At 34.7% G+C, this 12,496-nt stretch overlaps 1 protein-coding gene across 1 annotated transcript in view; it reads right to left on the bottom strand.

The window, feature by feature from the left end:
- Positions 1-384: 384 nt before the first annotated feature.
- Positions 385-12,496, bottom strand: part of LOC145980624 (TNF receptor-associated factor 4-like) — a 70,309-nt gene continuing 58,197 nt past the window's right edge. Inside the window, exon 2 of the mRNA XM_083113662.1 lies at positions 385-2,627. Within this exon, the coding sequence (XP_082969788.1) occupies positions 623-2,419 (1,797 nt within the window). The 5' untranslated portion in view covers positions 2,420-2,627 and the 3' untranslated portion in view covers positions 385-622. The remainder of the gene's footprint in view (positions 2,628-12,496) is intronic.

The raw sequence follows: 12,496 nt of genomic DNA on the forward strand, positions 1-12,496 counted from the left end.
AAAAATAAAAAATAAAAATGTTGAAATGAAAGTAGTGAAGAACTTGGGAAAACCTCAAGTTGTAGATGCAAGCTCTCCTTAATGTGACCCCCTGTTACATTTTTTCTCATTAAACAACTTTCATAAACGAAGATTAAAGATGGTAATTACGAAATATATTTTTACGTATCCCGCCCCATTCTCCTTGAACGCAACGATGTAAAACCAAACTTTAAAATTACAGCCTCCTCCGAAAATAAATCTTGCGTCCGCTTTCTTCGTTACCCATAAGACTTATGTAGATTGCAAGGTGAGCCTAAGAGATTAGTAAGAAATTTCCACTGCTTATATTTACAAACACTATTCAGTACTTGTACACGAAATAAAAAATACATTAATGAAACATTGTTCTCAGTTTTGAATTACATGTATTAAATTTGTTGCTCTTCAGATAGTTCAGTATTTACCAAATATTATTAAGATCTGAATTTATTTCTCAGTTTTGTTGTGTGTTATAGCGCATGAATTTTCTTTAAACAATGAATTAAATGACAAAGAATATTTCCCTTCACAAAGAACTATATCGAATATCACAAACCACAGTATCGTGCTGCTTATTACTTCATATCTTTCAGCATTACTATCATTCTTCCACAGATACTTCCAGAAATATTGCATTGTCTACTACGAAACTTCTGCTATTGAGTAATTCGTGAGAAACAAAACAACAATTCCCGTATACGGCATTGCATTTACCGTCCTTGGGTTTACTAAAGAACTTACTGTCATATCCGCGAAGACTTTTAACAATATCCTTGCCATCCGTTGCTTGGTCAACTAATTTAAACGTTACAAGTTTAGTGAAGGGCCACTTCAAAATTGAATCATACTCTCCTGGCATCACTTGAATGTAAACTCCCAAATAGACTTGGTGCTTAAGGAGATGCTCATACGGGTACATCTTTAATCTTAATTTGTACCCGTGCTTACTGCTGTAAAATGGGGGACTATAAATATTATAATCGCTTTCGTTCTTAGCTTTCTCTATCTTCTCAGCTATGTCTTCGACTTTCCACAAGAAACTGACCTTTCTTAGTTCCTTTATCTCCATCTGCAGTTCTCCGTTTCTTTTCCTCTCGCTCTCTAATTCCATTTTGAGATTTTCAACAAATCCCTTTATTAGATTCATGTGGTGCCCCACCTCTTCCTTCAAATGTTGCGTCATCCCTGCAGGAAAACCTTCATAGCTGCACTGCATTTCCTTGTAAGCACAGGCAGCGAAGAGCTTCTGGCATTCTTCATCCAAGTGGCGTTCCACTTCTTCTCTTGCAACTTCAACACCACAACTCTCAGGACAAGGAATCGGGAACTTTGCACATTCTTCGTGGTGATCCTCCAATAACTGTCTCTCGACTTTCTTCTCACAATGCGCACACACTATCAGTGCTTTTGGGCACTCGTTTCGATAGTGTTCACTAAGATCTATCCTCGATATTTTAACGCCACATTTATTGCCACAGCGTACAAGTGCTGATTCGCAGATGTCGTAATGTTTGTCCAAGGAATAATTCAGTACGAACGAGTCGCAGAAAACGCACTGTACCTCACGCATCACGCACTTCTCTTTCTGGCATTCTTCATCCAAGTGGCGTTCCACTTCTTCTCTTGCAACTTCAACACCACAACTCTCAGGACAAGGAATCGGGAACTTCACACAATCTGAGTGGTGATCCTCTAACATCTCTGACTCGAATTCTTTCTCGCAATAATCACATTCTTCCATTCTCTTGGGGCATTCTTGTAAGTGCTCACCAGTATTCTTCCTGGGTAACTTCTTTCCGCACTTTCTTTCGCAAGGAACCGGAACATCTTCACAGGTTTCTAGATGTTCTGGTAAAAGGTCTGCCGCTGTACTAGTGTCGCAAAGCACGCACTGGATTAAGCGTTTCATGCACCTCTCCTTCAGATGATAGCTCATGTATTCCTCTTGGACCTTCATTCCACACTCATCGCACAAGCACTTAGACCCGTCGCACTTCTTGGCATGATCTTCGATGTTGTTCTTCTTCACCTCCTGACCACAGTAGTAGCAGGTTATTAGCGATTTGGAACAGTTCTCGGCCATGTGTTTGGACAAATCACAGCGCTCTGTGTGTACACCGCACTTCAGTTCACATTCCACAACCTGTTGTGAACACTGCACCTTGTGATCCTCCAGGTCTTCGTGCAAAATGTCTCCTTTACATAGATCACACACAACTTTTCGTTTTCTGCAGCTCTCCTTCACGTGTTCACTCAGCATTTGACGTGGAAGTTTAAGCCCACATTCATTCCCACATTCAACTTCTTCCTCTCTACAGATTAATTCATGATTTTCTAATTCTTTCTCTTTCGCCTCTTTCCCACACAAGGAACAGGTCTTGAAGGCTGCTGTTGGCATTCTCCTTAGCTACACTCACAGACCGACGAAAGAAACCTTATTTGCTTGTAATGGGGCTTCTCACAAATTCTTTTTCCACGATCTTCTCAGTATGGCTGCTGACTGGAGATAAGTCTACCTAATGATTGCTTTATCTAATCTCTCGGGACGACGTCTTCTTGAACACGTGGTACAATCCTGAGATGAGATGTGTAAAGAAGACGTTGATCTGAAACGAAACAAATAGAAAGTATGAACTGACACTGTTTCATGAAAGCCCTGAGAATGAATACCAATATAGTAGCACCTCTACAACAACCAAACTGTACCCACAATAATACTGTAATTTGTAAGAAATATTTTTACGTAAATTTTGTTAATACCGGGTGTTTCAGAAATAATTAAGGCTTTACAAAAAATTGTTGCAAGTAAATTATTGAACTTAGGTTAATGAAACCAGTTCAGAACGAGCAAGGAACTCGAACCGTTTTTTTACAGCTACAAGTGTTCAATGTGTGCACCACGGGTGATAAGGCACACATCGACACGCTAGTCTAGTTCTTGCCACACTCGCATCAGTATGGACCTGTTGATAGTGTCTATCGCTGTGATGATACGCTCTCTTAGGGCTGCTATATGACGTGGTATCGGTGAGACGAATGCCCTGTCCAGGGGTGCCCATTCCCCCTAGGCCAATGGCGCACCCCCCCCAAAATCATATCATTCGCGCCCTCAAACCATATCGTAATCCACATAAAGTTTTTAATTACGACAGCGTGTCTACCGAAATTAACATTTTTCTTAGCTTTCCTGAACGCTATACTTGATCTGCCCCTCCTCCCTAAGCGGGGAGCGCATCACTCAAGACCATCCCTAAAATCCTCCATCATAATCGAGAATATCGCTTGTCTTGTAATGCAGCTATAGTATAAAAGCTTCACATTCACCTCATTAAAGCGCCAAACACGAATCCTAGGAACACATTATTGCGAGCGAAGAAAATTTTTACATCCATTTCTATGCAGGCTTTCAAGAATATTAATTTAATAGGATGTCAATACTTTCGTAGTGTTTTCCAGCTTCTCCTTTGGCACGTTCGGGGTCGCAAACGTGTGGATTCCATATCGCTAAATACAGTCTCCAAAATTTAATGTTCGAACTCTTTCTCCACTACAGAAATCCCTTGACAATCTAAGATTTAACACTTTATCAAGAGCTTTCTATCTCTCCCCTTTAAATTTAATACTCAATCAATTTTAGAGTGGATATTGGCTCCTCCAAAAAAATAATTCTCAGTCTACTCACCAGAATTTCCGCAACAGTCTAAGACAATAGTAATACACAAGAATTGGATGCCCACTCAATTTAATGCTCAATCCCTCTCTAACTAAAATACCCGCCATAATCTAAGACCTAGAGTTGGATACTGTCCCCCTCAAAATTTAATTCAGAATTCCCCCCAGAACCCACATGTCAATTAAGGCGTAATATTTAAAAGTTTGATATCTCCCCTCCCAACTTCGATAATACCCTCAAACTCTTTCTTATCTTCATCTAATGGGTTAAATATGATGCATTTAAGGTGTAAAAACTTTACATGTATTTTCGAAAAAAATTATAAATGTTGAATTTTATATTATTTGAAGAGAAAAGATGCTCCCCAAAAAAATCTCGATGCCGCAAACTGCGCCATAATCCCCCCTGTGGGCACCCCTGATCCTGTCTTTGATGAAACTCCAGAAAAAGAAGTCACAGGGTGTAAGGCCCGGTGATCTTGGGAACCAAAACAGTGCACAAAACACTGTGACTCATGTGGGTGATTTGAGTGTCGCCTGGCGGCAGGGATGTGAACTCTCAGCTTAACAAAACATACACGCACAAACTGTTTGCGTTCCTCGAACGTTCTGGACTGGTTTCATTACCGTAGGTTCAATAGTTTACTTGCAATAAATTTGTGTAGCCCTCAGTTATTTCTGAAAAACCTGGCATATTCTGATGAGGTACAACATACGATAACAATAAATGTTCCGTATGCCGATTATGTTAGCCCAGGCTTTGGATAGGCGGGTTAACCATTATACCTCACATATTCAATTTCCAAAGTTAGAATGCGCGATCTTTGACCAAAGTTCACACAGCAATTATTATTTCTAAATCATAATTGTTTCACTTCTGATTACATAATTATCCTTTGGTTAACGAAACAGGCAAAAAATACATTTCTCATGAACTGATTTCTGTGTCTATGTGATATTTTTAGTAAAGTTCTAGTTGTCTTCGTCTTTTCTAAATCTTTTCCTTTTTTGGTAACGTCGCCGCCGTGTAATCAAGATGTCCCAGGTTCGATACCCAATGGAGGCGCATATTGTTCGGGTCCAACTTTAAACTGTAGGTCCAGTCCCAATTAGCATATCTGTTTATAAGTGGACTTGGAAGAGCAACTTAACAAGGAAAACAACCCACATGCTTCTGCATATCAGTAACACAACTTCATTCAGGAGCCTCCCAGATGGCGCACTGGTAAAGTCGTCGCCTTGTAATCAATGGGTCCCGCGTCAATACCCGATGGAGGCACACGGCAGAGTGGTTTGGATCCCACTTTAAACTTCGATCGACTCCCGATTAGCCTTTCTGTGCATAAAGTGGACTGAAAGCAACAATTCAACAACAACTTCATTTAAAAGAAAGTATGTGTAATGTAAATAAAGAACTTTCTAAATACATAAATTTATTTTTTGGATGGACACTACTGTTTGTGTAAATTGCCGCACCATGAAGGTATCACGTTACTCGAATGAAATTTATTCCACATATTACTAATATTGACATTATATAAAGGATTATAATTTCAAACCAATACAACGATATTACATGCAAAATTAATAGTTTGTGAAGCCTCCTCGAGCTGCAATACGTCGTGGCATCGAATCCAACAGGCTTTGGGTAATTTTCTGAAGACTTGCTTCTTAGGCTTCTTGATTGCGAGTCCACAGTCCGTCGGTATTTGCTGCTGGAGGTTCTTAGCGGACAAGTTCCTTAGCGACCACATTCCAGAAATGCCCAATAGGTGACACATCGGGCGACCTTGCAGGGCAGGGAAGAAGCTGTATCTGTCGTGCTGCGAAGAAGGCTTGAACAATCCAGGCAACATGTGGACGGGCATTGTCATGCTGGAATATAACTCCAAGAGTGCGCTGAATGACAGGCATGACTTCTGCGTCTATAACTTGCATGATGTTGCGCTTCCTGTTTGGAGTATCCTCAATTCGTACCAGGCGAATGGCACCCCCCCCCCCCCCCCCCACGATCACACCTGCCATTGAGCCTGTATAACGCTGGACAATGCATACTAGAAGATAGCACTCAACACGATATCATATACTGCGTACTCCGGTATCATTGTAGTTCAAATTAAAACGGGACTAGTCCGAAAACACAATATGTTGCCAATCCGCACGCCATCGTCTGTATTCACAAACACATTGTAGCCTATTAACCCGGCGCGCTACGTCGCCAGAGGTCCCAGGTTCTAATCCTGGCCTGGGGATGTACGCTCTATGTGAGTGTCTCTTCATCAATTTCATCATATCATCACTCATCCTCATCTTTGCGATTAGCCTAAATGGCAGAAAAGCAAAGTAAAGAAAACAATTTTAAAAAAGATTGTAGCCTGAAGCGTCAATGATTTAGGGTCAAGGCAATTTTCCGCATATGACTTCGTGTAGTTGTTCCTCTGTGAAGCAGACGCCGACGAACTATGAAAGCAGACACCGTCAAATTGTAGATGCAAACAATGTTACATCAGTTGCACTGTTCCATTGTTGTGCTAACACTGTAGTAGAGATAATGCTTCGTTTGTAAACATTTATTTGTTATTTATTTATTTTACTCTGTTTTCAGCTAATTTTCTAAGGGGTGAAAGATTTAAGAAATCCAATTTTTACCATTTTTATAGTATAAAAAATAATTATGTTTTTTTTTTATCAAATCTCACTCATAGGGGACAAAATTTACTTTTGAGCTTATATTAGTATATTTTAAGCATACATTTACAATTATTACATTTTTTAAGAGAAATAGATATATTGATAGTGATTTTGAGATATTTTTCAATGCTGTATAGTGCTGCAGTGCTGCGTATATAATTATTTCTTAAATGTGTGTGTATTCTAAGTTATGAGTACTGCAGTGCTGCGTATATAATTATTTCTTAAATGCATGTGTATTCTGAGTTATGAGTGCTGCAGTGCTGCGTATATAATTATTTATTAAATGTGTGTGTATTCTAAGTTATGAGTACTGCAGTGCTGCGTATATAATTATTTCTTAAATGCATGTGTATTCTGAGTTATGAGTACTGCACAGTGCTATGTAGAGTATATAAAATTATTTTTTAAATGTATAATATATTCTGATTAATTTTTTACGTCTGAAAATGTACATGTGTGCCTTTTTTAGAAGAAAGAAAAAAGGCTATATATAAAAATATATATACACTTTGGTATGTAGAATACTAATAACATATAAATTTATAATTAATTTTTATTAAGTATAAATTGTTCTAACATATATTTTATATTTTTGAAAAAAAATAAATATATAAAACCGAAGAAATTTTATTAAAAATATAAAACCAAATCTTTTTTATTTTTAAAAAATATATATACAAATTATATAAAAGAATAACAAAAAAATGAATAACAGAAACCAAAAACAAAAAATTTTGTATACAAAAATATATACTATATTAGACATAAATAACGAAGATACAGATATTCCAATTTTTTTAGCTAAATTGAAAGAAAAAATTATAGAAGCAATTAAAAATAAACTTGAAAGATGTTCTCTCAAAATATATTTTAATCTATTCTCTATGTATATAAATTTTCATAGTGAAAAAGAACAATATATTCATCGTACCCGTGTGTTAATTTTACACAAGAGTGATATTTGTTCTTTGTATGATATTTATGAAAAAATTGTAAAGAACTTAAGTCAAAACAAGAAACGTTCCAAGGAAGAGGTTCGGGTTGGTCACTTTGTGATACAAACCATAAACTTGAATTGAAAATATCAAAATATGTCCCTCTTGGGGGTGGATCTAGTTATATTAAATTACCCGATCAGATCAAAAACAAGAATGCTGTAATAAATATTCAAAATGAAGATATTAAATGTTTTCTCTGGTGCATCATAGCTCACTTTTATCCAGCATCTAACAATAAATATCGTATCTCTAATTACAATTATCCTGAATATATAGAAGAGTTTAAAAAACCTATGTCAGGCATAAAATATTCAGTAGATATCTCAGATATTAGTAAATTTGAAAAACAATATAAAGAATACTACAATCGACCAATAGCTGTGCAAGTTTATGGTATTGATAAAAATAATAAAATTTATCCACTGCGTCACTATCCAGCAGCAGATGGTACACGTGTTATATATTTATTATATGTTACAAAGAGAAACAAGAAACACTATTGTCTTATACAGGATCTAGGACGATTGATACATAGTCAAATAACATCAGATCATGGTAAAATAACAATATGTGATCGATGCTTATCAAAATTTGATGGAAGAGATGGGAAAACATGTGAAGAGAAATTAAAGGAACATATTAAATATTGCTCTCTCCACCCTCCTGGGACTTATGATGTTTCATCCAAAAGTGTAAAATTTAGTAATTTCAAATCATTGCTAAAAAATCCATTTGCAATCTATGGAGATTTTGAAACAATAGCAGAACTAATAGGAACATATTTTCCAGATTCGAATGCATCAAGTACAACAAATATAACTAAACATAAAGCATGTGGTTTTGCACTAAAATTAGTAAAAACATATGAACAAAATAATTCTGAAGAATTATATTTTTATCGAGGTGAAGATGCAGACCGAAAATTTATTCAAAAATTTCGAGAGTGGGGTGAAAAATATGGTCCAATCTTATATAATGATGAAATACCAATAAACGTTTTTACACCAGAACAACAACAGGAACATGATAATATTTTAAGTTGCAGATACTGTAATAGATATTTTAATTCTGATAGTGAAAAAAAGAAACACCATAACCATTTTAATGGACAATATATCCATACAGTTTGTAATTCATGTAATTTGCAAATAAAGAAATCTAATTTTATTCCTATATTTATGCACAATTTGCAAATTTTTGATGCACATTTATTTATCAAAGAATTAGGGTATGATACAGATAATATCAATATTATACCACGCAGTAAAGATAAATATATTGCTATAGAGAAAACTATCAAATTAGAAAATGGAAGAAAAGTTGTTCTTAGATTCTTGGATTCATATCAGTTTCTTCCCAGCAGTTTGGCTACTCTAGTGAGTAAATTAAACAACGAGAAATTTGTTTACACAAAAATATATTTTGATGAGGATAAGATAGAATTGTTGAAAAGAAAAGGGATCTACCCGTATGATTACATGGATGATTTTAAAAAAATTGATGAGACACAGTTACCATCGATAGATAAATTTTATAACAAACTTGATGATAAAGAATGTAGCGAGGAAGATTATCAATATGCACACAGAGTCTGGAAAACACTAGATTGCAAAACAATGGGAGATTATCATGACAACTACTTGATTTTGGATACTCTCCAGTTGGCTGATGTATTCGAAACTTTTCGAGAACGTTGTTTTAAATTATATCAAGTAGATCCTGTTTTTATGTACACAACACCCGGTTTATCCTGGCAGACCATGCTTTTAAATACTAAAGTTGAAATTGGTCTTATTAATAATATTAACCAGTTCATGTTTGATGAATCTGCTAAACGTGGTGGTATAGTGCAGTGTTCTTTAAGATATGCAAAAGCAAACAATAAATATTTACCTAACTATGATCCTAGCAAACCATCTAAATACATATTTTATGTTGATATGAACAATTTATATGGTTATGCGATGACTCAATCACTGCCAATTGGTAATTACAAATGGATGAGTGAAGAAGAACTTAAAAACAAGGATTTCTTAGAATGGCCTGAAGATCATCCAAAAGGTTGTCTACTGGAAGTTGATTTGAAAAATCCATCTGATCTCCATAAACATCACCACAGATTAGCTATGGCACCAGTTTCTCAGAAAGTCCCAGGTACAGAGGAAACAAAATTGATATTATCTTTCGAAACTAAAAAAAATTATGTACTTCACTATCGACTGTTGCAATATTACTTGGAGCAAGGTATGGAACTTACTAAAATCCATAAGGGGTTAAAATTTGAGCAAGAAAAATTGTTAAAATCTTATATTGTGGAAAATACAAAGAATAGAATACAAACAAATTCTAAAGATGAAAAGGATCTTTTTAAATTAATAATTAATGCAATATATGGAAAATGTACAGAGAACAAAAGAAATCAGTAAGATGTAATTTGGAGTGCGATCAAAGAAAACTCAAGAAACTTATTGCTGATCCCACATACAAAGGTTTTACAAGAATTACAGATAATCTGACTTTTATTGAAAGATCCAATAACAAAGTAAAATGTGATGCACCAATAGCTGTGGGTGTTGCAGTTCTAGAATTAGCTAAATTAGAAATGTATAAATTTTATTATGATATTATGAAAGATGTATACAAAGATAAAATTGAAATAGCATACATGGATACTGATAGTTTTGTGTATGTGATAGAAACACACAATTTGTACAGTGATTTGCTAGATATGAAAAAATATTTTGACTTTAGTAATTATCCAGAAAAATCCAAAAATAATCTATTATACAGTTTTGAAAATCAGATGATCCCTGGGAAAATGAAAGATGAGGCATCAGGGTCTATAATAACAGAATTTGCTGGTCTAAGACCAAAAATGTATTGTCTAAATATTCATGGCAAAGAAGAAATTAAAAGAGTCAAAGGTATAAGTCGACCATCTACAAGAAAACTTACAATGGAAGATTTTAAAATATGTTTATTTGAGAAGAAAACAAAAAACACATTTTCATATCATCTTACTAGCAAATTGGATGGTGTGCATACTACATTTAAAAATAAAGTAGCTCTTGATGGCAATGATAATAAGTTGCAAATATTAGATTGCAATGTCCATACTAGAGAATATGGACACGATAATACAAGTAAACATTGCGATATATGTAAGTTAAGCCTGAACAAGAGAACTTACAATAAAATATTTAAAAAAATATTTATTTAACTAGCAAATTAGCTGGTGTCTATACTACAAAAAAGAAAGTAGCTCTTGATAGTAATGATAATAAATTGTAAAATATTAGAATGCAATGTCTATACTAAAGAATATGGACACTATAATATAAGTAAACATTGTAATAAATTTTGTTTAATATTTTTCTTATTCATTGTAATATCTATTTGAGTTAGGTGGTGGTAGAGTAGCCCTAAGGCTAAATTTTTGCTCTAAAATAAAAATAAATAAAAGTATATTGTATTATATTGCATTATATATATATATATATATATATTAGTATTAAATAGTATAAAAATTAAAATTGTTCTATCACTCTTTCATTTTTTACATCATATATGTATGATTTCTCTACAATTAAAATTGCACTGCATATGGTATTTTCCGGTAAAGTTTCATGAAACTCACATATTAATTTAATATTTGTTCGATCATTAATAACTACCAATTTTCTTTTTGATGCATTTATTAAAACCATTGGTCTGTGAACTATAAACTCATCTGGATTATAATACATGTCTATGTTACCTTCAGTTACTCGTTTAAAAGCACTAAATGCTTCATATAACTTCAAATAATCTTGTTCTGCAATGTTTAAATTATAATTTGCACGAGGGAACACCTCATTTCTGCCATTCCTCAAATACACATTTTTAATTTTACAATTATCAAACTGGCTGCTATCCTTTTCCTGATTGTCATCCCTCCCTGTTTGAAACAGCACAGCTACAAACTCTGGCATGTCATATTGCAAAGATTGGAACTGATTAGTAATGTCAAATTCAAAAAATTTACCCTCCACAGGCTTCTGAATGCATTGATAAGTATAAAATTGAATCGGAATTTCAGGATTTTTCAAAATGTCGGCTTTGTATTTGAGAGCATAATTCGATTCATATTCAACTATAGGCATTCGTAACTCCATAGACTGGATCACACATTTCGCAGCTTCGGGTAAACTAGCCTCATTAGCTGTTCCATCTGCATTTAAAGTTTTGTTTCTCATGATGGCATTATGATCATTGGGTGCTCTGCAAAATATGACACTCAAACCACCTTTCCACATAATTTCTTTATAATCAGAGAAAAATCCAAATAGCAATCTCATGGGGAACAGTACTGTGTGACTTGTTGCTTGAATTTTTGTTCCAGCTTCGAACCCACTAACTTTATAATATGCACTCTCTGATTTGGACAGTTTCAATGTCCCCAGTGTAGTGAATGTAATTCCAGGGCAATCAATCCTGTCAATCACTGTACCATGCTTTCTGACTTCAGTTTGAGAGAATAAGAATGGAACAAAATTATCTATAAGTTTTATATTAGCCCCAGGGAGGGGATATTCTTCACCATTACTTTGTTTTACAATATCAAATTTTATATACAGATCAGATCTATGTGGATGAATGAATCCGTTCCCCACCGTGATGTCATACTGTATCTCTTTGTTGGGCTGATTCAAATTTGCAAATGTCCTCCTGTTTGGAGGGAAGGACTGTAATTCATAACTCTCGATATTTTCCATCTTGGTATTTATTTATATATTTTAAATATTAATTTCTATTATCGCAGTGCTATTAGCACCAGCAAAATAGATGATTTCATTTTTTTCATTCGTAATTGTTATCTCTATGTAATTAACTTTATCAAGAGAAACAGGGAAATAGACTGGTGGGATTGGGGAATAGAAGATAGGTTCCATAAATTCCGAATTCGGTTTAAATGTAGCAATGATACCTGTCTCCTTGTGACTGCCAATCTAATTTTCTTCTGCTTTGATAATCATACCTTTAGCAATGTTACAGTGAATATTCAATGTCTCTATAGCTAAGAATTTCGGTATAAATTTACCTACGTGCCTAACACCTGGTTCTAATTTGCT

Source organism: Lepisma saccharinum, chromosome 28 (genome assembly GCF_977018435.1).
Source record: "Lepisma saccharinum chromosome 28, izLepSacc3.1, whole genome shotgun sequence".
NCBI lineage: Eukaryota > Metazoa > Arthropoda > Insecta > Zygentoma > Lepismatidae > Lepisma > Lepisma saccharinum.